Source organism: Mustela nigripes, chromosome 1, assembly GCF_022355385.1.
Source record: "Mustela nigripes isolate SB6536 chromosome 1, MUSNIG.SB6536, whole genome shotgun sequence".
Lineage (NCBI taxonomy): Eukaryota > Metazoa > Chordata > Mammalia > Carnivora > Mustelidae > Mustela > Mustela nigripes.
In genome coordinates, this window is record NC_081557.1 from 221,310,728 (window position 1) to 221,336,133 (window position 25,406).

Here is a 25,406-nt window from a genome sequence, read left to right on the forward strand (position 1 = left end):
ATCCTGCTACAAATCTTTGCAACATGTACAGTCCATCTACAGATCGCTTCCTAAGCTGAATACTCAAGCAAGATTCTCACTAGGGGCAATGGTTTGTACTTAAAAATATACACTTTCTGAACAGAAGCAGCGTTAATTCATTTCCTAAAGTCCCATGTCATCTTTCATTATAGAAACCACTTCCACCTTTGTCACTTGAAAGGAGAAAAGGTTAAATACAGAAGGTCTGTGTTACCTTATAGCCGAAATCCATCCATGAATGTGGAGAAGCAGAGAGAAAGGGAGGAAGATCCAGAGAAGAAACAGAATGATAATAAGCAAGTCATGTGTACTGATCTGAGAAACAGGCCAGTACTTTTGTTACAATAAATAAGAAAAGCAGAAGTAGATTTGAAACATTCGTTTCCCTTTATTAGCTCAGTGAGGCTGATGTGTACTGCACATTTAAAAAAAAAAATCACAGGAATTTTCATACAATGAATAAAACCACAACAATACATGTAGAATTGGCAGGTGGAAAAAAAAGCCCAGCAAGGGCTGAACTAATCGCTCACTTTCCCTCTTCAGCATAGTTCAACCAACAGTGTTACACTTTCACCTACAAATCTTAAAGTAGCTCCATCAAATCAGCAGTTCACATTATTGAAAATGTCTGTCACATAGGTACAAATTTAGAATCATCACATTATATTACATGGCTATTCTAGGTCATCTATAGATCAGGTCTTAGACTACAGTGATTGAAGTTCTCGTTACAGCCATCAAAAAAGGACACATAATCATTACCTACTGTAAGCTCACATCTAAAGGCATGAAAAGGTTTCCTTTTTTCAACTGACCCAACCATCATACCCCAATAGTGCAAAGTTCCCTTTCTGCTGCTTTGAATGTTGACAGCCCAACCGCGTTGTTCTCACAGTCGTTTAGCAAAAATTGATTTTGTTGCACTGGAAGAATTATTCCACTACATCTCTTTAAAAAAAAAAAAAAAAAAACAACCAGACCCACATTTCTAAAGCACCAGTTCGGTCACCAAAATTGTAGATGTGGTACTTACCACTGCGTGAAGGCATTGGCCTGCGGTCATCTAAAAATCCTACAGTTCTATGCTGAAATTTGCCTCCAGTGATGATGGGGTGAATGTGTTCATTTGAAATATTCTCTCCAAAAAAAAAAATTAAAAATAAAAATAAACGGAACACAGTTTACATTTTGATGGGCTACCCACAGGGTCTGCATAAGATACAAAAAGCTCTATTCAGATGGGTTAGTGATTCTCTCTTTGCACTCATTTTAGATGTAATTTGAAGTCCACGGAGGAAAACTATCTTCATGGTAATGATATTTGTCAGGCCAGAGTGGGGATAAATTAATCCTCAATGTGAAATCTGTAGTGTTGTCTTTTGATAAGTAAGAAAAGAAACGAAGTATTTTACTCATGTCAACAATCCAGGGCAAAAAGGAGAATGTATTTAAAATTGGATCACAAAAATTTAAAGGCAAAGTAGAGAACGCATCTGGTCCTTGAACACATAATATGATTTACTAAATATTGATTTCTTAAAAATAATTTATTGCTCTTAATAGTCTTTTTATTATTATTATTATTATTCTACAACAGAAGATACTCAAAATTCTGAAAGAAAGACTGTAAACTTTAGTTTGGCGTTCACACAGAGTTAAAATATCTGCATTTAACCTACAGAACAACAAGAATTAGGCGGATTAAAGATATGTTACTGCCGTAACGCAGAACAAGTTCTTTTATTTCATATTTTTTTTTTTATTGCTTTCTATCTACTTAGAAATAAGAAGCCAAAAAATCAAGCAAGCATCCGACAGGACAGACAGTGGATTCACTCAGAACACAATATGCTGGTGATAAATGAATGCAGCTATCAAAATTAGCTGCATTGGCCTGGGGGTGAAATCCGTTTTATAAGATTGTGTTGGGCGAGAGAAAGGAAAAGAAGGATTAAGTAGTAGGTATCTCACATCTTCCAGAAAAGTCATGTCGGCCAAACTGTAATCGAATCTCAATTTAGAAACTTGAATACACACTCCAAACTTTACTGACTTCCATTCCAGGGCTCTGCACTCAGATGAAATCCTGATGCTCAAAATGGAGGTTTTTCTGAAGTTTTTATTGAATTTAGCAGAAGCAATGTCATCAAGAACAACATCATGGTCACGTCAGAGGCCAAGCTAGTGCAAGTAGAAACACCGCTTCTGCAAAAGCTGAATTTCCCAAATGAAACATTTCAACTCCAACCTGACAATTGCCATGCATCCTAGGTAGAAAATTTCCACTGGCTTTATTATTTTCATCATCTCATAATTTATAATAAATAGGCTATCTGCAACTGATAAATATGTCTCTTTAGTAAACAAAGGAATGAATTATCAGTATTTATACAGGATGCATAACTGTAAAAAATACAGATAAATACCATCATCATACTCTGCCAAGGGAAAGAGATACTGGCTTCAAGAATAGTCTTCAGACACACATTAATTATTGTAAAAATCATACTGTAATTATTACCTCAGCATTTTGTATCAAATTAAAATCACAAAAATTAAAACGAAACAGCATTTTAAAAAGATTTCTGACCTCTAGTTTCAAAACTACTGTTGATAGAGAAAATAAAAACATTTCTTAATGGTTACCCATTGAGAGACTTTACATAAAATCATGATATCTCCTAGAAAAATTTTAGATGAGAAAATTTCATTCCCCTAACAAATCCAGTGTATAAAACTTCAAAGAAAAACAAGCAACAAGAAAATGTGGAAAAATATCGCATAAGTGGTTAATACCTTTAGGGGGCTAGGATAGTTCTTGACAAGATGCTTAGATTGAAGCTCACCTAGGGATGGATGTGCATAAAGCATCATTTTGTTGTTGCACTTGACGGACACACACACTGTCTTTTTTGTTTTTACAATCAAATATATATAAGCAGTAAGTTCAGCTTCTAAATATGTTAGTGTACAATAATTGTATCACCTCATAATTACATTTGAATATTCTTGATTAAGAAAAATTTAGCAGTTTTGAAAAGAAGGCTGCATTTACAGTGCATAGCTGTAACAAAAAAGAACATTGTTGTATAGTATGTACACAAAATAAAAATACTCCATTTAACATCTGTAATTACTTCACTACATCAGAGAATGTAGCAATTTCACTATCTGAACACATACCAGAGAGTTCTACCCAACTCTCATGAGTAATGTAACACCGTGCCTGCTCCTCAGAAAAAAAACCACTGAATAAGCTGCACGCTTGACCATTGACAAGGCTTTTGTAATTTGCAGTGGAAGATCAACATTTTGGACATTTACATGGGTGTCAGGAGAGAGGATGAACTACATAAACTTCAAAATGTTAGGAAAGTTTAGCATTCCAGTGCCCGCAGTATCCTCTCCCACCCAGACTCCATGGCAAGAGGAAAAAAAGAAGAAAAAGAGAGAGACAGAGACAGAGAGACAGAGACAGAGAGAGAAAGGAAGAGAGAGTGAGGGAGAGGAGGAGAGAGCAGGAGAGAGCGCGGGAGACAGACGAAGAGGGAGGGTGAGAGAGAGAGAGAGAGAGAAAGGATACTAGTTCTACAGAACCTGTGGTTTCTTCGGGATTGTCATATCACCATTATGTTATGAGAGAAAGCTTGCTTCAAGACGATTTTGCACTTTCTTAAAAAACAGAGTACGGAGGTCGATGCCCAGACATCAGTGGCTGTCATTTTAGGGTGGTTTGTGGTTGGTTGGTTAGTTTTCTTTCCTTTTGAATTTATGCTTTGCTTTTTTTTTTTTTTCTTTTTGAATAGAATATGAACATTTTGAAGTTCTAGGTTTTAAGTGTGTCTTCATGGAACTGCTGCCATTTGAAGTGGTTTGCCCTGGCACACTCTGGTCAGGTGCCCCCAGTCCCCTCCTGTGCACACATACTTCCCCCAAATCAAGCGTGTTCATGCACGCACACACACACGCACAGACACGCACACATACACACGCACACACACACACACTCCATCACCAAGAGACTCCAGGGAAAGCAAAGCTGACACCCATGAATAAACATGTGCTTACTGGATATCCATTCTGTCTCTTGCCTCTTCAGCAGCTGTGTTCATGTAAACCATTGTTGTTGTTCTTGTTGTATTGTTGTTGTTTTGTTTTGTTTTTTATACAGAGAGTGTAAAGTAGGAGAAATTCCTAAGTATGACTTGCAATAGTCAGTTAGGGAAGGACGCGCTGTCCCGTGAGGTATTCACCGTCCCTCTGTCATCTTCAGCCAGGGAACATGTTACCTGCGCAAGCTTCTCTGAGCTTCTTTCAGTAAACTATCGAAATCCAGAGAGTCATACTTGCTCTTGGTGGAAGCAGGGTCAAAGTCATCTGAGTTTGAATCTGCAAGAAACCAAAGCAAGGTTAGACACACTCTCATTGTTAGTGCAATCGTCTAACTGAAGATTACTTGACTCAATAACAACTTATCCAATTGATATATTTCCAAAAATATACCCAACTTTTATTGATGGATAGATAGATTGATAGATTTTATGGGTAAACTTATTTTATATGTGTGTGTGTGTGTGTGTGTGTGTGTGTGTATGTAAATATGTATTTGCAGAGTATATATATATCCAATATTTTATTGTTATATTATTTATATATAAATATATTATTTATCTTTATAAATTTATATATAATGAGTAAAAATAAATATTTAAAATACATATGTTTACAGAGAGAAAAGAAGAGAGAGTATAAGATTAGGCAATATGTTTACAGAGGGTAGGGAGTGTTTACCACTGTAAACCTACCACTCAGAATGCTTCTGAGTGGTAAGCATTCAGAACACTACTTTTTGACTCATTTTAGCCATAAACAATCCTGGGAGGTAATCAGAACAAACTTTAATACTTCTAATCAATAGAAATGTATTCAATCAATATACTTTAAAAATAACCATGTCCTGCCTCCTTCCTGGAATATTAAATGATTTACCCAAGGTTCCTCAACAGCTCAAGTGAAGTGATAAGAATGGAAGTTGGAACTAATTTTCCTATTCAATGGGATTGGTTTCACTGAGCATAAAAGCCATGTGAGTGGGAGGGAGAGACTCATCAGAACTTCACCTACTCGCCACCTGGCTGCTCCCCTTTCAGTCATGAAGAATATATGATCCACTTATCTTTTCTAGTATCTTGGGATAACCCCAGCAATAAAATTCACCCCAAATTAGAAGGTCTAGGGAAACACTTCATGACCAGGTAAGGCAAAGTCAACCTCACTAGTACTAGAGGAAACATATACAGGTATAAATAAAACCATGGTCTTCCTTGAACTAGTCCAAGTCAGCTTCTATGAGAAGTTCCACATACTTCACATAGCCCCTTAACAAAATATTCATGTTTCAGCAATGACGGATATAAAATGAAATTCTGATTCTAAATATTTCTGAAATTTCTCCTGTGACATTTATAAAAAAAATCAGATATTTCTGCTGGTCTTGCAAAGGAAGAAAGACATCTTAGAAATATAATAAAAAAAAAAAAGCCTCTTGCAAATAAATTCATTCTCTTGAGAGCATTTACTTGAAGGGAAAACCAGTCCTTTCTGGGAAGTATTACCAATCCTACTAACACATGAACATTTCTGTGGTTTATCCAGAATGTTACAAAACAGAAATGTCCGGAGTGACAGAAAAGTATAGGATTAGATAATATGGCAGTACACTCATTGACCTCACAAGCTGTTTGGCTGAAAAGGTGACTTTCTCCCAAGCTCTCCAGCACCAGGCTGCTTTTTCACCCTAGCTTCAAACTACTTTAGCCATCTTAGATTTAAAGACAAGGAAATTCCTTCACTTTTTTTTTTCTTTCATTCTTACAATGCCTTGTATTTACTGACTTTTTGCCGACCAAGTTTTTCCAGGTAAGAACAGCAGGTACAGTGGGGCTCAGACATAAAAGGACAAAAATGGCCAATCTTTCCTCATTAATATCTCACATAATCAATTCTTAAATTACACTAGCTTCCAACCTTCCCTTCACAGATAGCCTAAATGAGCAGTTGGCTTGTATCACTAAAGCCTCATGAGTAGCTATGATTCCAATCGAAGTCTTTTTTTGTAGACACACGCACATGCTAAGTCCTGCTCATTGCTTGAGATTAACCTGAAACCAGAATTCCACTTGCATTGTAAATAAAGTTACAAGAGCCTCCTGATGGCCAGAGTCTGTGTGGCATGAAGGTCAGCACAGAATCATCAAGAACACACATACAGGGGTGCCTGGATGGCTCAGTCGGTTAAGCATCTTCTTTCAGCTCAGGTCATGATCCCGGAGTCCTGGATCCCAGATTGGGCCCAGCATCTGGTTCCCCACTCAGCGGGAGTCTGCTTCTTCCTCTGTCCCTCCCTGCACTCATGCTCTCTCTCTCTCTCAAATAAATCAATAAAACGTTTAAAAAAAAAGAAAAAAAGAACACACATACAGATCCTTCCTTGAAGGCCATTTTGAGAATATTCAAAATGTCTTAACTTTGGGTTACTCTATATCAAACCCAGAATTTCAGTGTTTCCATATTTTCATTAGCAAAATAAATAAATAAATAAATAAAATGGAAACAGTGGATCTCAAGAATTTCTTTAGTATGGAATATGATAGCTGGTATTTACATATCTATAATCACTTGCACAGGGGGATTATGTCACATAGTAGATATACGCAAATCTTTTCTGTTGTATGAATACATGCTTACATTCAGTTCCTGAGACAACAACATCTATGCCACCAAAGGATATTGCAATGTAAGTAAGATATAATAGAATTTTGACAGGAAAAAGCCAAAAGCCACTCTAATTATTTTTTAAAATAAATTATTATAAATAATGATGCCATATAAATAAAAACACATCACGATACAACTGTATTCTTACCACCTATAGAACTCTTGGCACAAATCAGGTACTAAGATTAGAATTTGTTGAATGAATGTAGTAATCTTGAACACCAACATTTTAAAAACTGGTTGAAAAACCTTTGTGTTGGGAACTTTGGATGATTTACCAATGAATGCCAAGGGTATATATAAAGTTATATATATATTTGAGATACTGATAATGTAATACGTATTTTGAGTTAGTAAAGACTTTGTGATGAATGTTACTTATTTCACTTTTCTTATATGTTTAATATAAGTTCTGCACCATAACTAATTCCTGATGAATACATGATCATATTCTTAATACTGATCCTATCTTTCTCTTCTGGTCCTATAGTCCTATTTTAATTTCTATCTTTCATCTGTAAGATTTTCCATTGAGGTCTTTGAGAAAGCTCCATCTGTTTATAGGACAGTAAACAGAAAGATTCACAGATTAAAGATTCATAAAAACCAGGCTCACATCCTGGCTTTACCTAGGTAACCTTGATTGTCCCTTTAACCCTGAGTCTCACTTATAAAACTGACCATAATATTAACTTGGAATCATCACATTTTGAACTAATAGCATTGTGGTAGTCACTGGGTGGCCCCGATGGTAGAAGGATGTGTAAGCTCACTTAATTTGGGGAGCAAAACATAAAAAAGATCAATTAAATCAATCTAGCTAAAATGATAGTTCACTTTACTCTTGGTAAAATTAATCAATATCACATCATTTTTACTAACTCTCAATACACATACATGTGAGCTCCCAATCCCTCTGAATGTCCAGTAAAATCTCATGTTCACCGAATTCACTGGTCAACCCCTGAAGCATTTAACTTGAACTCTTCAGGGAACAAACACAGGACACACATGAATGTACGTTGTTCAGTTCCAGATCTGGCCCCTGATGTTGATCCTTTCATTTCAAAATAACTTGACACTTCTAATTTATCTTTGCCATCATTTTTGAAAATTATAATCATAGTTACTATTTATCGAGCCCCCACTTTATGCTAGATACTGTGCCAACCACATCACAAACATTTATTGAATCTTTGTGACAACATTATGAGGTAGTTTACAAATGAAGAACCAGAGTCAGAGAGAGCTTAATTGTTTGCTGAAGGTCAGAAGCTAAGTCAGGTTTCAAAACCAGGTCTGTAAGATTCCAAAGCCAGGGCTCTTTCCACTACACCTTGCCTATGCTCAGATCGACTACCCTTCGTGAAATTGTAGGGCTTGAGGGAATTGGAAAAACCCATGCTAGTACAATACACATCAAACATACTTTTCAGAAAATACAGAACCGGCTTAGCAACGGCGAAGTTTCTATTGCTGCTGGCGAGGCAGAAAGATAACAAGAGGGGAAGCATTCTTCTCAGAAATATTTCAGGGAGGCTCCGGTTCAATTTGGAAATACCATCCAATCCTCCTTCTCCCAGTGATGAATCGTGATTTGAAGGCCCCTCTAGGTAGCTTATTTTAAACTCTAGATATTTTGAAAGACTGGAAACACCCTGGCCTTCATCACTGAAGAAAATAAGTCAAATCAACTTAAGACTTCAATCCGTCTTGACTGTTTTTATCAGCTAACATTTGAACAAATGACTTGCCACCTTTTATATTTTCATCCCTAGGCCTCTATCTCTCTGACAGTCAGCTGCCTCCCCCCTGCTTCATACTATCTATTTAGCTTGTGAAGTGAATTATAGCATATTCCCCCTGAACAATGCACACCACCTATATCAATTACTTTAGGAAGATATCACTTTGGTGGAGGGGAGAAAAAAAATCCCTGTATTTGGTATTCATTTCTTTCCTTATACAAGCCAAAGCAAGTGCAGACAGATATATAGTAATGCTGAGGAATAGATTTATATGTTAATTTTATGTGATTATTATAAATTGATTTAAATTAATTACATCAGGTGCACAAGACATTTGCCATTTCTCTTCCTTCATTTCTTCATCAAAGAATTTAAAGGCTTAGAATATGTGCATTAAATAGGGAATGGAATGCAATGCAAAGGGACCAAATTAAAATTGGGAAGAAAATTAAGATGTCCATTTTGGCATTATTTATAATGCCAAAAAATTGAAAATTGAATAAATGTTTAGCTATAATGGAATGATTAAATGTAATGGTATTCACCTAACATAATACTGTACAACCATTAAAAAAGTTAATAAACTATTTTCAATCCCACAAATATGGTAGAAAATGGACTTACATAATATGAATTGAGAAGAGCTAAATTTAAGAATTGACAGATCTAAATTATGTGACCTCAACCAGAAGAAATTAGACATCTTGAGACAAAACACTGGACTGTAAATCACACAGCAGATCTCTAGGTGATGGGCTGATGGGTGATTTTACTATTTTTCCTCATACTTTTTATATTTTCAGAATTTTACCCCTTGAATCTGTATAAGTTTTAGAACAGGAAAAAGGAATACTTACAAATGCTTTGGTTTCCTTATCTATAAAAGGAAGATAATAATAATAACAACCACTTCCCAGGATCGTTCTGGTAATTAAATTTAAAAGAATGTTTGCAGAGCCTCTGGCACGGTGCCTAGCATATGAAAACACTGGAAAAAAATAGTGGGGTTTTTTTCTCCTTTTTTTTTTTTTAAGAAAGTATAATGTGATTTAGCGTATGAAATTATATTTTCTTCTCTCAAGGTATAATTTGTAGGAAACGTCTTAACATTTTTAAGAGTTTGTAGGATAATAAGGAAAAAAGAACCAGAATATCCTTTTGCATATTCTGTTCCATAAGACAATTATGCTAATGCTAAGGTTTATACAGAAGGATTCAGGGCAGGCACAGAAAGCAACAGCACATTGCAAACCTATGCAAAGACACACACACACACACACACACACACACACACACACAGAGTGCAGACTTTCAGCATTTGGGAAGACAGTACAAAGAATTTACTTCTGTTTTTTGCTGCCAAAACCTAAACCCTTTGCTTCTGAAACTGTCTTATACTTTTAAAAAATTAAAAATAAGATAAAATCTGTATTCAAACATTCCCTCCAGCAAAATAAAGTGATGGGCCAACCCTATATGCCCACGGTTTACATCTGCTTCCATTTTGAGCCCTCCATTATGGATTCCTCATTCCACATACAATAAAATCCATACCTAGGTCTGCATAGTTAGACTTGAAAAATTGCTTGCGTCCACAAAAGTACAGCTCGAAGTCAGTTTCATTCGACCTGCGCAAAGTGTATCCATTTTCAAGAGCAGCAAAAGCATCACAGGTATAACGGTAGGTAATGAAACCATAGCTGTCTCTGCAATGGACAAAGAGGAGAGGTTCAAAGCTTGTGAGAAAGCATTAACATATATGCCTGTAACCCTTCCTACTTTGGAAGACTTCGCCGGTGCCAATGTCTGAACCACTGCATCCATTTATCAGTGTGATTGTCCTGTCAAGCAGCTAAATACTTATTTCTGGGACAGGAAATCTCAACTAGAAAGATTAATAAATAGGGATAAAAGAAAATAAATAAGGTTCTGAACTCAACATGTCATCTGTCAAAGCATTCCCATCCTAGCAATCTTATGGCTATAATTTTTTACATATGTCAGTTTCTAAACAAGAAATAATCTTGAAGATTCTTACCCATCATCCCTCAGATTTACTGTGCACTCCTCAATTTCACCAAAAACTTCAAAACGGTCCCTCAGTTCCGTCCGTGTCGTGTCAGGTCTGATTTTACCCACATAAATCACACGGCGTTCTTCCTGGGGAGGGGGTGGGAGTAAAGAGAGACTTTTGCCAATTCTGGAGATAGGAAGGAAGGTGCACCTCTATCAACATACCTAAATGGACGTCCAATCATGCATACCGAGAACCCAACAAGCGTGCTGGTAAAAGCAAAACATCCACTAAAACTGAATGAAAAGATGACACATGACCCATGTTTTAGCATCCATTTCTCCGTGTTCTGCATTCACTCTTCCTTCCATGTGCCCTACTCTGATGCTCACTCTCTTCTGCTTTTGCTCCCCAGCTCTGCACTTTTCTCTCCTGAGCTTTGATATATTCCAAAAGAAATAGGGAAAATGCGATCTGTTTATCACTGGACAGCTGAAGGATCCCTGTTAAGTACTGTAACCCTTGTGACTTGATTCTTAATCTTCCAAATTGGTAAGAAAACTCACCCTTCTCACAAAACGCTTAACTTCTCATTTTACTCAGGATTCTCATAGTGAGATGTACAAAATTTGACATCCCTCAAAACAACAATTCTAAACTCTAGTATAAATAAAAATTACCTGAAGTCCTTATTAAAAATGCAAATTATTGGGGGCGCCTGGGTGGCTCAGTGGGTTAAAGCTTCTGCCTTCAGCTCAGGTCATGATCCCAGGGTCTTGGGATTGAGCCCCACATCGGGCTCTCTACTCAGCAAGGAACCTGCTTTCCCTTCTCTCTGTCTCTGCCTTCCTCTCTGCCTACTTGTGATCTCTGTCTGTCAAATAAATAAATACAAATCTTTAAAAAAATGCAAATTATTGGGGTTTATCCTGGCAGTTTTTAAAAAAATTAGAAAAGACAATTCAATGATCTTCATTTTTAATAAGCACACCCTAGTGATTCCAATGCAGGTGGTCCAAAGACAATAATTTGAAAAATACAGTCTTAAAATGTAGGCTATTTTAAGCCACGGGTCTCTGAAGAATCAAAGCTATAAAAGAGGCTATAAATTTCACTTTGCCAGTGAATCTTATTTTAGGAACAGACTAGAAGGGTGTGGCCTAATTTTCACAAATGGAGTCAATATCATCATAAGCTGAAAGTCATCAGCAATTTATAACCTACAAAATATGGAAATAATATCTTATAGCCCAAGGGGGGACTCATTTTCACAAAACAGTAAAAAAACCTTTCTTAGTAACAAGAAGCAGTCCTCTATTGGTTGTTCTAAGAAGACAAGGCCAAAGGAGATAATGTCTCTCAAAACCAAGGGAAGGTTTTTCAAGAACACAAGGATTTAATATAAGGCATACGCTTACCAACTCATCTCTACACCTACTAAGAACAAACAAGAATGAAGTGAGCTTAGGGTTGCAGAGGTTTCAGGAGGTGGGAGCAGAGACTAGGAAACACAGAACTAAGGCATAGATTTACCCAAGAGTTTTCTCTGGATGTACTGAGAGTATCCTGATGTGGGTGATGTAAAGAGTAATTTAGGCTTAAGGCAAAGAGATGCTCTATGTTATTTCCCATAAGTCTTTCCTTTTCTTATCTCCAATGTTTAGCAAAGGGCTTGGCAAAGAGAATTCAGTAAGCACTTGTGAAGTATAATTAAGCAATTAATAGAGCTTTTTACTCTATTTTATACTCTCCTAGGTGATCTGATCATCACGCCTCATCTTCTCTTACTGTACACAATGCTCCTATTTCTGTTTTCATCAGAGAAGTTCTTCTGAGCTTCAGACTCCAATCGCCAACTGTTTACTTGACATCTCAATCTGGATATTCTCTGAGCACTTCAAACTAGACCAACATTCCCCAAACCCGGCTCTCCAGTCCTCCCTCTCCCCCATGGGTCTTTCTCCAATGTTCTTGTGTCAGTGAAATGAGCACCATCCAGTCAGGTATTCAGGACAAAAACCTGAGTGCCTCCTCCATTCTTCCCTTAGTCCCCTCTAGACATCCAATCACTTATCAAGGCCTGTTGAATTTTACCTCCTACATATCTTTTTCTCTTACATCGCCCCTAAACCAAGCTGCCAGCCTCTCTTTCTGGACAAGCATAGCAGCCTCTCAACTTGGATCCTCTGTCTATATTTTCCCTTCTCTAATCTATTCCTTCACTTCAATCTTAATAACCTTAACTAAGGAAATAGGAATCTTATCATGTCAATTACTATCTAAAACATATCAGTGGCCTCATATAACTTTAAGGAAATTCCTTAATCATTAACAGGACTCATCAAGCCCTGTATGGTCTGGACCTGTCTTCATCATGTTCTCCTCTTACTTCCCATTCTTTCCTTTATTTTCCAGTCACATTGAGCTCCTACCGGTCCCTTGTATATTCTGAGCTCCTTTTCTTTTCCAAGGCCTTCACGCCAGCTTTCCCCTTGCTCCTTGTAAAATCCTCCCCACACTGCCTCTCCTTCTCCTTCACCAACATACATGTACTGCCTAAAATTATATTGAACACAAAAATCATTTCCTTCTGAGACTTGAGATGAGGTCAGGCTTCTATTAGTTGTTCTTACAATACATGATTTCTCCATTATAATTCTCTGCCCAATTGTAATTAAATAGTTGATAGTTAATTCATTGTTTATGTCCATCTCTCCCTCTACAGTGAAAGATTCCTAAAAGCAAAAAGCACATCTGTCCTCTCGACTACTGTATTTTAACGGTGCTTGAAACATACCAGAGTCTCAATGAATATTTGTTGAAAACTCGATCAATCACCAATCAACTGATCATCTTTAATTCTCGCCCTTATGCCTACATGTAATCCTTACTCTCCGAGACTCTCTAAGACAATGGAGAATGAAAGCCAGCTCTGCTGCTTAATCACAGGGAAAACCCTGTCCAGGTAGCTCAGCTGACTGAATTTACAAAGATTTCTGTGATTTGTTTTATAAGTTTAAGTGGAAGAAGAATGGAGTAACTACATGTTTGCAGAGCTCTCACTCTTGAAACACCTTCTGAAAATCAGAGATGGGGCTCCACGGAGACACTCGGTAAAACACAATTCCTCTGACAATAGGCAGCAGGCCTAAATAATTGACCTGGTGACGTAAAGCCAACAGAGTCGACTGCCTGGTCCACTTCCATGTGGATTGTATGTCTTCTCAACTAAAGGCTGGAATTGCATTGTTCCAGAGCACCCAGTACATCCTGGAGATCATTAAGTATAAAGGGATGGTGAGCTCATCCTGGGGCAGTGTTCTACAGTGTTGTAAGGGAGTCCTCACACCACATTCCATTCTATTTATGCAGCCAGCTCTAACCAAACCGCGAAATGGGATGGGACATTATCTAAACTTTCTGGCGCCTGCTTGCATGGGTTTTATGGTTTTTTACCTTTTTTTTTTTTTTTTTTAATGGGCCTTTTTAGGAAGGTTACTACTGTATAAAGAAAAAGGAGGGGGGAATGCAGAAAAGAGAGAAAGAAATTGAACCATCACAAAGAAATTGCTCAACTACCATTATGGGAATACACACAGCCTACGTATTCAAGGAAATTTGAAGTTAAAGCTAAAATCGACCATATGCACGTCCATATGCAGACATATTGGGACAGTCTCTGAATTGCTTCTTTATACAAAACTGTATGCAACAATGATCCTACAAAGAAGATAAACCAGAGGACCTTTTCGGATACTGATACATTCTGCAGTAAAAAGAAGACACAATCTCGATGGGAAAAACAGAAACCCCAAGGGCTGGTGCACAATCACATAAACTACCTATTTGTCTATCATCTCCTTTTATGAAACACGGGAATGGAACCACATCTTGCTTCCTTACAAAGATCAGAGATTGAATACACACTGAAATTCTCATTTTAGAAAATGATTAGAGTGCTTGGTTTTCCTAGTGCTAAAAATGAAACTAAAAGGCATCTGAAGGTCTAAAAGCAAAGACAAAAATCTCTCAAAGATTGGCCAAAATGTCTAGCAAAGAACCGATTATTTTTAACATGTTGCGGTTTTATTAGACAGATGAATAGATTCCATATCTTTTAAAAAACCTTAACATTTGCAGCCAATTTTTCAAGACATTAATTTCTAAACAGGAGATGAAAGGAAAAGAAATCAAAATGCTTAATAACATTTTCAACTTCTTAAAGGCTTGGAGGAACTCTAAACCTTTGGAAAAAGCTCCTTGAAAAATGATTTTCAGACCAGTTTTCACTATTGAGGAGGATAGAACATTCATCAAATATCCTTTAGCTTCAATTTTCACAAAAGCTAGTTTGCTGATGGGGTGGATAACAAAATTGAAGATTTATATTGCATTAACAGGTATAGTAAATCAGCATTACATCAAAATACAGAGAGATAAATAAAGAAAAATATGAACTGAAATTAACCGCCTTTGCATTATCAAAATCTTTATCGAAAAGAGAGCAGAGCCTCCCAGTTAGCTGGGGAAAACATACAATGGCTGTTTCTCATCAACTAATAAGCTAGTCTTGGTAAAAGGGATTTGACTAAGAGAAAGGGAATTTCATAGGGAGATTAACATTTATTGAATTCTAATATATGCCAAGTAGTGTGCTTGATGTTTCTGTAAGGGTGATCTCACTAAAATGCTCTGCAATGCTAGGCAACAACAAGGAACAGCCTCCTAATTTAGATTTTGGTTCTCAGAACTTTTATTCAACATTTCCAACTCAGGAAAATGTAAAAATTCTTTCTCATATACTAAGGAAACTGCATGTCAACTTCAGCCATGAAAGATTTATATTCATTTCCAGATTAGCTACTAACCCAACTTCCTCAGAAATTCCAAAGAAATCCCAAATACTATATGTGAGATGAATGGAGAAAATCTATGTCATTTAAGGCTGAATGGTATGGTGAGGTCCTCCATCTAAAAGATAAAGTGAGAGGGGGAGATTGTTGTGAAAAGGCACATATGGACAGAAAGGAAAACCAAAACCTTGACAAAATGTAAAAAAAAGGGGAGGGTTCTCTCTTTCTCTTAGTACTGATTATACTATCTAATTCTGTAGGCATTCATTAAGTGTCTAATACTAGAGGGCACTATTAGGGGAGAAACAAAATGACAGCATCAGTTTTCCAAAGGTACTTGCCTTTAAGTACAACCCAAGAATACTCTTCCTTAGAGTCCAAGGTTGGATCAGTGTGAATAAATCCAGGCTAGTCTACTAGGGCTAAGTGCAAGGAAACACTGAAAAGACAGAAACTTTGGGACAACTCCCAATAAAATTGATAATTTCAAAATAGTGAGCTTCAATTAATTATAGAACATATATTCTAATCCACAGGAAGTATCTCTTGAAAGAGGTTTGGATAGAGAACTATTTTCTCCAAAAATAACAACTATGAAAAATTACTTTTCTTTTTTTTTTCATTTGGAAGGAGCTGATAATTATCCATGATGAAGCGCTGTTCCTGGCTCCTGGGCTGCAGACTGACAAAGGGAAGAGAGAAATGAAGTGGTACTGTCATTGCCCAGGCACACTTGGTTTGGGTTTCGAGCACTGAGCCATATCCTCATGTGTAGATTTGCCCTTTAAATTAACATCCCATTATCATGTTTTCTGGCAGGAAATTGTACTGACTGCAAATGGAGCTGGACTTAGAACTTCACAAGAAATGAGAGCAGTGACAGTTTAGACATTAAGTACCAAACTCTGGCTTGCAGAGTTCTGATTACCCTGAATGACTGTAAGCCTAGGAGGCTAAGGAAGGTAGAGGGTGAAGTGGTTCTTGAGAAAAGATTTTGGTGGAAAATGGAGGAAAGGAGCAACTAAAACAATGGCGATGGTCAACCACAATGTAGGATTCTATGTCAGTAACTACGAATTATCAGCCTTTTCTTAACTCTCAGATTTGCTGCTGTCAGGGTGGTCTGGATAAAGACTTTTAGATGCATAAGCAATGAAAAAGTATAAAGACTTCCTAAATCATCTCCATGCTCCATGGAACACAAAATGACAGAAATATATACTACAAGACAAAGGTAGCAAAGATGAATTTTATTAAATATCAATTATTAGATGATTTTAACACTGTTTTTTATTTCCTGTTTGAGCTTCTCCTTTGCTTGTCCTCCCATTATCTGACTGATCTGAATTAATAAACAACCATGACCATACCATAGATATACCAAACATAATTTGCTACTTGTTCAGTAATTCAAGGGTGTCTCAAAAATATGAAGGGAAATCACCTACACAACCAGCTTGGGCAGACTGTCCTATTTCCTTTAGCTGTTTTGTGAATGACATCTCAAGCTAAACCAATCAAATGAGTCAAAACCCATTGCATGTATCTCTGCACCCAAGTCCATAAACATGCATTTTGCAAATGCACTGTGGCATAAGAAAGCAGATCATCTTGAGGAAGGAAACTGATCAGAAAATCTTTCCATGGGTAAACTCAGTAATTCCACTATGCCTTTAAGATAGACTTTACAATCTTTATCATGACTTGTAAGTCACTTTAAGGATCTGGCTTCCATACAGTCATGAAATCCAGATCCCTAAGACTCATTTCCTATTGCTCCTGTCCCCAGTATTCTGGTTAAATGACTAGAAGTTTCCCAATATACCTTGCTCTTGGCCAGGGACTTAGTGTGAGCTCTAGCTTCTGCCGAGAATAGCAACGTTCAATAAAAATATAATGCAGTATATACAATTTTAAATTCTCTAAGGGGCACATTTTAAAAAGTAAAAAGAAACAGAAAATTTAATTTTAATATTGTATTTTATTTAGCTCCATATCACCAAAATACTATTGTTTCAACATCATTGATATAAAAAGTATTAACGAGGAATTTTATACTTTTCTTTTGAACTAAGTCTTCGAAATCCAATCACGTTTATTAGTGCATCTTAATTCACAACTAGCTTCATTTGTTGTGTGCCTAGCAGCCACCATATTGCACAGCACAGGTGTAGAGAAACTTTCCCCTCCTTCTCTTTCGATTTCAGAATAATCTCACCCTCTCTACAGATGCTCTCTGTCACTCTCAGGTCTAGGTGTTCCCCCATTTACCACGAGAGGACCTTGAACCTCTCTGGATATGTGGACCAGGTCCTACCTAATTTTATGTCCCAAGTACCTAGCAAATGTTTGTCACATAAAGGATCATGAGTTTTCACTCATGTTAAGCAGAAATAGCATATCATTGTTCAAGAGGGGATTAGTTTAAGAGTAAATCCCAAATCTTTACATTAAGCTATTATTAACTATAGTCCACTGTGTTGGTAAAGTAAATAATCTCTATGTCCTACTTCTGGGGGTGGTGTTGTTATTTTAATCTTCTTTTCCAAAACAAAAATAAAAAAAAAAAAAAACCTCAAAGTGAAAATTCTGACAAATGCTTAATTTTAAGTAACTTAATTTAAGCCAACTTGACATTTGTACTATAATAGTGACATCAAGGTTGCATTTGATGAAGCTATCAATTATGGAATGTAGACCAATCACATTATCTGATGTTTTGGAAAGATCCAACTAATGAAAAGACCCCTCCCTCCTTTTATGCACTTTTGTTGATTATCTGGCACTGACTTCTCTTTGGAAGAAAGAAAAGAAGCACATGCCGTATAGCTATATTTATCCACAACTTTGGATATAGTGGTGTATTTTGCCCAAATGAGCTAATACATGATGAAACTATTAATCTCTCTCTTCAATGTGATACTTTGGGGAAGAAACATGAAGGATTTTATAAAATATGAATGTGCAAACACTGAAATAACTATTTTCCTACATGCTTGCTCAACATGATTCTTTTTTGTAAAGATTAACTCAAATGTGCCATATTAAAAGGCTTTGTAAACTATATGGCATTATATAAATGTGAGTTATTATAATTATTGAACAGGCTATTAATTAACTATAGCAAAATTAGAAAAATTGAATTTTTAATTTTCATTAGTCTTCTTAAGTGTTAACTAATGACACTGTGGCAGCCCTTAATATCACAGCTCATTTGAAAGTTGAGAAAAATGAGCAAAAGTATTGTAATTTGCACAGGACTTTTGATTCAGCCTTAGGTAGATTCAACATTAAAGGACAACAAACACCCTAGACCTTTAGCCTAAGTATTCAATCACTTCTCCCTTCTTCTCCTTGAGAACCTGCAACCAACAAGCCTCTCAGTTCACCTTTTCCCTCTGGTTGATAACGGTCAGCTACTGCTTGATTTTGACTCCATTAGTCAGTTCTTTTATGTAGGTTTTTCAAGATTTTGTGGATGGTAGGAGGTTTTCTTAGAGGCCCTATATAAATCTAACCCTTACAGTGAGCAGTCATTTCCCTAAATGTTGGTTACTTTCTATGCAAGATAGGTGAAAAGCTGATCTAACTGAAATGACTCTCAGGAGCTATCAGAGATAGGCAGCTGAAGTGAACAAAATGGTGCCACTTCTGATTGATTACTCAGGGCTCCCTGAAGCACTAAGGTGGGAGAGACCGAAAGCTTCCCTGAGGGCTCAGTGGGAAGAGTTCCACAATTGATTAGGAATGTCTGCCATGGACAAGACTGACAAGTGGAGTGATGGGTTTCTGCCGTGGGAGTTCTAGGCTGATAAGCAATAGGAGGGAGGTGGGGTAAAGACTACCCGTTTGCGAGCGGGTGCTGAAAAACTACTGACCTGCGGAGAACAAACAAGTTCGGTCTAACCTGGAGCTTTAGACCAAAGAACCGGTAATGTCTGTATGTCAAGGAAACACGGTACCCTGCCGTTAAGTAGTCCCAAAATGTGGAAGGGGTTATTGCAAAGCAGTTCATGAGAAATGCGGCTGTATCAACTACTCAGTGAGATGCTGACCCAGCACAAGTCCAAAACGATGACTTTTTAGCCCCTCCTCCTCCCCTGCCTCTTTCAAATCCAGCTTGAACCCAGTCCCTTCATGGACAATCCAATTCCAACATCTGCCCAAGAGACAAAAACTGAAACCAAACACGGATATGGCCTCATTTCCCGCTCTGACAAAAATGCAGTCCCTGCTCCCTCCATTTTGGAAAACAGTCATGGGTTTCCAGATGAATGAGAAATATGAAGTATGAATAAGAACATACACTCATTTAACATTTTGCTTCCCCATCATCTATGTCAGGAGAGCTTGGGAACCTTCTGATGTTTTAAAATCAAAAGGCTGCGGAATATTGCATATTCTAACAAAGCCTTAGCTTTAGTTGATTTTCTAATCTATAACAAAGGAAGAAAGAAAAGAAGAGAAAAGGAAAGAAAAGAAGAAAGGGGGAGGGAGGGAGGGAGCGAGAAAAAAAGAGAGAGAGCGAAAGAGAAAAAAAGAGAGAAAGAAGAAAGGAAGGAAAAGAAACCCTCCTTTAAAGCAAAAGTGAGCTCCAAGCTGCTTACAATTGCCTTCTGCCTCTGCCTCTCCCTTTGTTTGGCCCTCTCAGATTCCCGCTTCTCATACTCTTTGCGGTATTCTTCCCTCTTCAGCCTTTCGTGCTGATATTCCTCGTAGCTGTCATACCTGAGAAACACAACTTCATCATTAAGTCAACCGCCTCCGTTTACACAGACACAATGAATCAGGAACTGGGGAGGGGGCAGGGAGTGAGCTAGCTCGTGTCATCTAGAGGAGGGGGAACAGGAGGAATGGAAGGTAAATGACCCGGTCCTTACCTGGGCCTACGGCTGTAGGGCGACCTGGAACGTGATCTTGCGCACAGAGGAGAATTTCGGTGTGCGCGGTGCCTGCAGTGGCTCGACTCATAGTAGTAGCAAGATCTGCGAGCAAGAGGAGAAACAGAAAGGGCATTTGCAACTGCCCCTTAACCCTGCTTTATCAGCCCAGCTGAGCATGCCCTGGAAATACCGTAGGACATAAAGTGGCTCTTTTTCTTCCTAGCTACTGGTGAGATTTCCCGGTGACAGTTTGTGATCATTTGGTCAGCTTAGAGGTCTGGAAGTGATGTATTCTCTCCCAGGCTCTCTTACTGATGTTAATGCTGAGCACCAGTCTGGTACACTGTCAGCTTTATCTCGCGTGGATCTCAACTATCCTGGCACAGGGCAGCTCTCCGGGTAATGGAAAAAGTTAGATGAGCAAGTTTCTTACAAATTGCTCTCTGTGATGCGACTAGCTCCAGGCCCTGTGCTCAAGGCTGACAGATTTCAGAGAAGATGAGGAGGCATATCTGTGTAACAACAACCTGGTTAGCTCCGGAGGTGTTGGAAATCACCTGGCGAGAGGGGCCTGGGCTGTCTGTGGGTTTTGAAAGCTTTTTGTGGACCTCATGCTTTGGGTGGGCGTTGGCAAGGTTTACCTTGAAGAGGATCTACTGCCTGGGGACCTTGATCTTGACCTGGAATATGGTGATCGGGAGCACGACCTGTGTCGAGAAAAGGACCTTGAACGAGAGCGCATCCTTTGGGGTCTTTGAGCAAATAAGGATTTGGGTGGTGACACGGAATCTCTACACGGAGAGTTAAAAGAAGAGCAAGAAGGCGACACATCGAACAATGAATAGGGCTGCGCGCCGTCCCAAGGGTAGTTCAGTTTCTCACTTTCATCTTCGCTGTCATCAAACAGGCCATCCATGGCTAGTCCTGAATTTATAAACATAGGTAGTTTGGAGAATTGTTCATTACTGAAATCACTGTCCCTCAGTTCACTGGTCTTGTCTGCTTCGTCGTCAAAAACAGCTTGACTGGGATGACCGAAGTGCTTGTTCAGCTCGGCTCGGATTTCCTGGTCTTGGAGCTGTTTTCTGGTGCTGCAAGGAGAGACCTGCTTGCCTACCTCCGAAGTCTCTGTCAGGAAGCCCTGGTCTGAATCCGTGGAAGAACAGACCTGCCCCTGCCAGTCGGAGGAGGCATCTTTATATCCTAGAGGTCTAGAGTCTTGGAGCTCCTTTGATATATTAATGAGTATTTCCGTTTTGGAATTAATTGACTGACAATAGTCATGGTCACCAAACAGCCGTAGACTGGGCCGCTTGGCCTTCCTTTCCTCGTGTCCACTGGTGAGCACGGAGGTCTTGCTGAGCTGCGCGTACAACTCAGACTGCTCCGGCCCTTTCTTGGTGGAGTTATTGCCTTGGGCGCCAGAAGGCTCACTGTTCCGAGGCTTCTTTGAGGGCGGAGGTACCACCGTCTTGCAGGAGGACTTCAGCTTTGGAGAAGTCCTGAAAGGATTATCTTGGTTGGCTTTATGAGGAGGAGTTGTGGGTGGAGTTAGGCCTGAAGGTAAAAAGGGGAAAACACAACAAAAACAACAAGGAGGGATAGGGGGTGGGGAGAGAGACAAGAGATGGAGATAATGCTGTTAAATTGCAGGATATGTTGCCCTCACTTCTGGGGGATTTCAGACAATGGTGACAAAGAAGAAAACGACATCATGTCAAGACCTGAAAACGGGCCTCTCTCCCCCTCAGCCTCTGGCACCAAGAAAAGACAGATCTCACTACGGCCAGGCATCAGTGAAATCCGTGATGTTCTGTATTTTAAACGCCCATGCTAACAGATCTTGCTTCCGAGAAAACATTAACGCCTCCCTACAGGCCTCCACGCACCAGGCATTACCAAAGCTCATATTTCCAAGGGCATTGTCTGTCTGCCTTGTGGAGAATTAACTGGGTGGCCCTGGGGAATCACAGAGTAGCTTTGGTAGCATCCGTCCTCAAAGAAAGCTGTGGAGCGTACGAGTGGATCAGAAATTGGTCTGCAATCAAGAAGCCCAAGAACTAGACAACTTAAAAAAAAAAAAAAAAACGGGATGACCACAAATGTGGGGCAGGGTCAGAGTGACGGAGACAAGCTTAAAGTAAGTTCAGAAAAACACGACAGACCAAGGCAGGGAACCAGACGACTCTGCAGCTTGACGGCAATGATTCTTTGTCTCCACAGTTCATTAACTTAGTAAACCATGGCTAATGTAGGTATAATACTTTCTTGTAAGCATAACTAATACATTCTGTCTAAAATATGATTCTGCAACAGAAACCTAAATGAACAGAAACACTAAATACTGCAGTGCCAGCGGACCATTTTATTTAGAGCACAACATCGGAGCGGGCGATGAGGCTGAAGGATTGAAACCTATCCAAACTTCAGCAACCAACTAATTAAAAAAGTAGAAAAAAAAAAATAAAGGGAGACAAGAGAAACCCCATCAGTGGGTGCCTTTCGTCCTTTTCGAGGGAAGAGCAGGAAAATTCCATCAGATGCCGTCGTGGGAGAGTCTGAATTACAGTTGTCTCCTCTGTTTTAACCCCGAGCAAGTTCTACATGGCCCTTTACACGGAGGGAGGATAATCAGGAAATGGCTCCAGAGTCCAAGGAACTTTGAAGAAGGGCAGGCTGGAGTTCAAATGACATTATGCTTACAGGGGAATATTTGAATTTACAACACATTTTCTATTTAGGAGAATGGGTGAAGGCTATTCAGCAGAAAAGAACTTCACGTCTGCTAATAAGCCTGGGGTTAGACTTAAGGCAACCGCACATTTCAAGGAAATGACAGAGACATCTAGCCTTGTTGGAGAAAGGAAAAAAAAAAAAATATATATATATATAGATAGATGTATGTATGTACACACACACAGACACACACACACATAATCAAGTAGGTCACAGAAAACCACTTGAAATTTTGGTATGAACAGATAGATCCTGCCTCTTTCTCCCACTTTACAGTAAAGAGATGGAAGAAACTAATTTTAATATTTCCTCTATAATAAAATATTTTACACTAATATTTGGCAATTTTTATTATGCATCGCTAATGCTCCTTAAATGAGGAGGGCAAAGTTACAAAAATGCAAAGTAATTTAACTTTGGAACTGCATCCCAGAAAAGCTCAGTAAGACAGGGAATACTAACACAAAGAGAAGGGACACAGGAGGGTCCCAGCAAAGCTTCCTCGAGTTAGCAGCCAGACACTCTTCGCTGGAAGATAACCGAGAGGTGACATATTACTGAATGAAACATCTGTGTCCCTGCTCTCCTTTTGTTCCCTCTTTCATGGACAAGTAGGTCTTTTCCTCCATCTAAGAAATTCCTACATAATCAGTCTTTCTCCTTTCTCTCTCTCTTTTTCCCTCATTTTCTTTACCTTTTGCACTGCCCTGTCAATTGCCATTAAGACAAATTTAAAGCTATTAATGCCCCCCCCCAAACAAATGACAATTTCTCAGATATTTCTCATAGCAGGCTAAGATGCTCAAAGAAATAATGATGAATAATCTCTCTTTGCTGAAAATGTAACAGTCAAGTATTCCAAATGGCATAGCCCTTGAATGGAGAAACGACACCCAACATTCTAAAATTCAATTTCATAAATCTTTTTATGGTTCCCAAACTAGGGTAGTTTTTACTTTCCTAATAATTTACTGTCAGGATCACTCATTAGACACTTATCGGATAGTGCTATATATTCTTGTTCATCTCTTTTTGAATATATTTTTTATCCTGTCAGTCCAAATAGATGATATGCTCTTAGTGGAAATGTTGCCTGGGCTTATTTTTGCAAAAATTCTTACTCGCCTATTTATTTATTTTTTCCCGGAGGCACCTAAGTGGCTCAGTCAGTTAAGCGGCTGCCTCTGACTCAGGTCATAGCGGTGGGGTCCTGGGATCCAGCCCTGCACTGGGCTTCCTACTCAGTGGGGAGCCTTCTTCTTCCTCTCCCTCTACTGCTCCCCCTGCTTGTGCATGCTCTCTCTCTCTGTCAAACAAATAAATAAAATCTTTAAAAAAATGTTTTCTAGATTCTCCTTTATTGATGGGTCTTACATTTCAGTGACCCAAGAATAACTTGGGAAGCTGGTCAAATATTTTTAATGATGTGGTTCATGGACCACATACGGAGAGCCTCTGTCCTGTCGTGTCCATGCCTCACTCTGCCTTGTTCTCAGGTACGTGTATTTTGACTGACATTCTAGACGTATAAAAAGAAACCCTAAACTTCAGAAACACCAAATTAGGCCACTATTAAAGAGAGACTAGTTCTAAAAATAGCTCAGCTATCTAGGGATTTTAAATATAGAAATTCTTTTTAGTCTTGAACATTTGAAACCCTTGTCCTAGTACCTAAGCTCATTATTGCTTAAATAACTGATTCTCAAGTTGCTCTTGGGAGTGGCGACACCCTGATTGTAGCTGTAGGGTTTTTTGTTTGTTTGTTTGTTTGTTTGTTTTGAGTTAAAAGCCAAGCCTTTTACCTTCCTAACATCTTAGGCAGCCTGTAGCAATGGGAACAGACATTTACTGAACATTTACTCTGTGCTAGGTAATACACCAAATGCTGGTAGGTACATCAGGGACTTCATGGTCCCTTTTAGCAAATGGGCAAATCTTCAAAACTTGAAGCAAGTGCATGTTTTTACCCATGTGCTTTAAATTTACAGAAACACGGAGATAACCAAATACACCCTACACATGAAAATAGCAGGGTTGTAATTTTCTGTTGGCACTCCTTGTTAAAATAATAATAATAATAATAATAATAATAATAATAGTTGCCTAATGGATTGAAGCTATTTTAGGATTAGTGAATAGGTGGGTAAGGGGAAAACAATTCAGATAATTCCCTAAACTTTTTACTGTTTACTGAAATTTATTCAGAGAAGACCTCCAAGCAAGACTGAGAAATCTGAAGGACGGAACCACCAGTGCTTATCTGAAAATCTATTTCCAGATAGAGTGGAGACCCAAAGCAAAACAAAGCAAAAGCAAAACAAAAGTGTGAGAAGCACTGGTTCTCCTCCTCCTTCTTCTTCTCCTTCTTCTC

The 25,406-nt window shown here is 38.5% G+C and overlaps 1 protein-coding gene across 5 annotated transcripts in view; it reads right to left on the bottom strand.

Moving 5' to 3' along the window:
- Nucleotides 1–385: 385 nt before the first annotated feature.
- Nucleotides 386–25,406, bottom strand: part of PPARGC1A (PPARG coactivator 1 alpha) — a 662,229-nt gene continuing 637,208 nt past the window's right edge. For all 5 annotated transcript variants that reach the window (XM_059381778.1, XM_059381753.1, XM_059381765.1 and 2 more), the window contains 6 exons: nucleotides 20,941–21,856; nucleotides 20,297–20,401; nucleotides 20,024–20,144; nucleotides 10,588–10,709; nucleotides 10,104–10,255; nucleotides 386–4,413 (listed from right to left, as the gene is read on the bottom strand). In XM_059381778.1, the coding sequence (XP_059237761.1) occupies nucleotides 4,310–4,413; nucleotides 10,104–10,255; nucleotides 10,588–10,709; nucleotides 20,024–20,144; nucleotides 20,297–20,401; nucleotides 20,941–21,856 (1,520 nt within the window). In that variant the 3' untranslated portion in view covers nucleotides 386–4,309. The remainder of the gene's footprint in view (nucleotides 4,414–10,103; nucleotides 10,256–10,587; nucleotides 10,710–20,023; nucleotides 20,145–20,296; nucleotides 20,402–20,940; nucleotides 21,857–25,406) is intronic.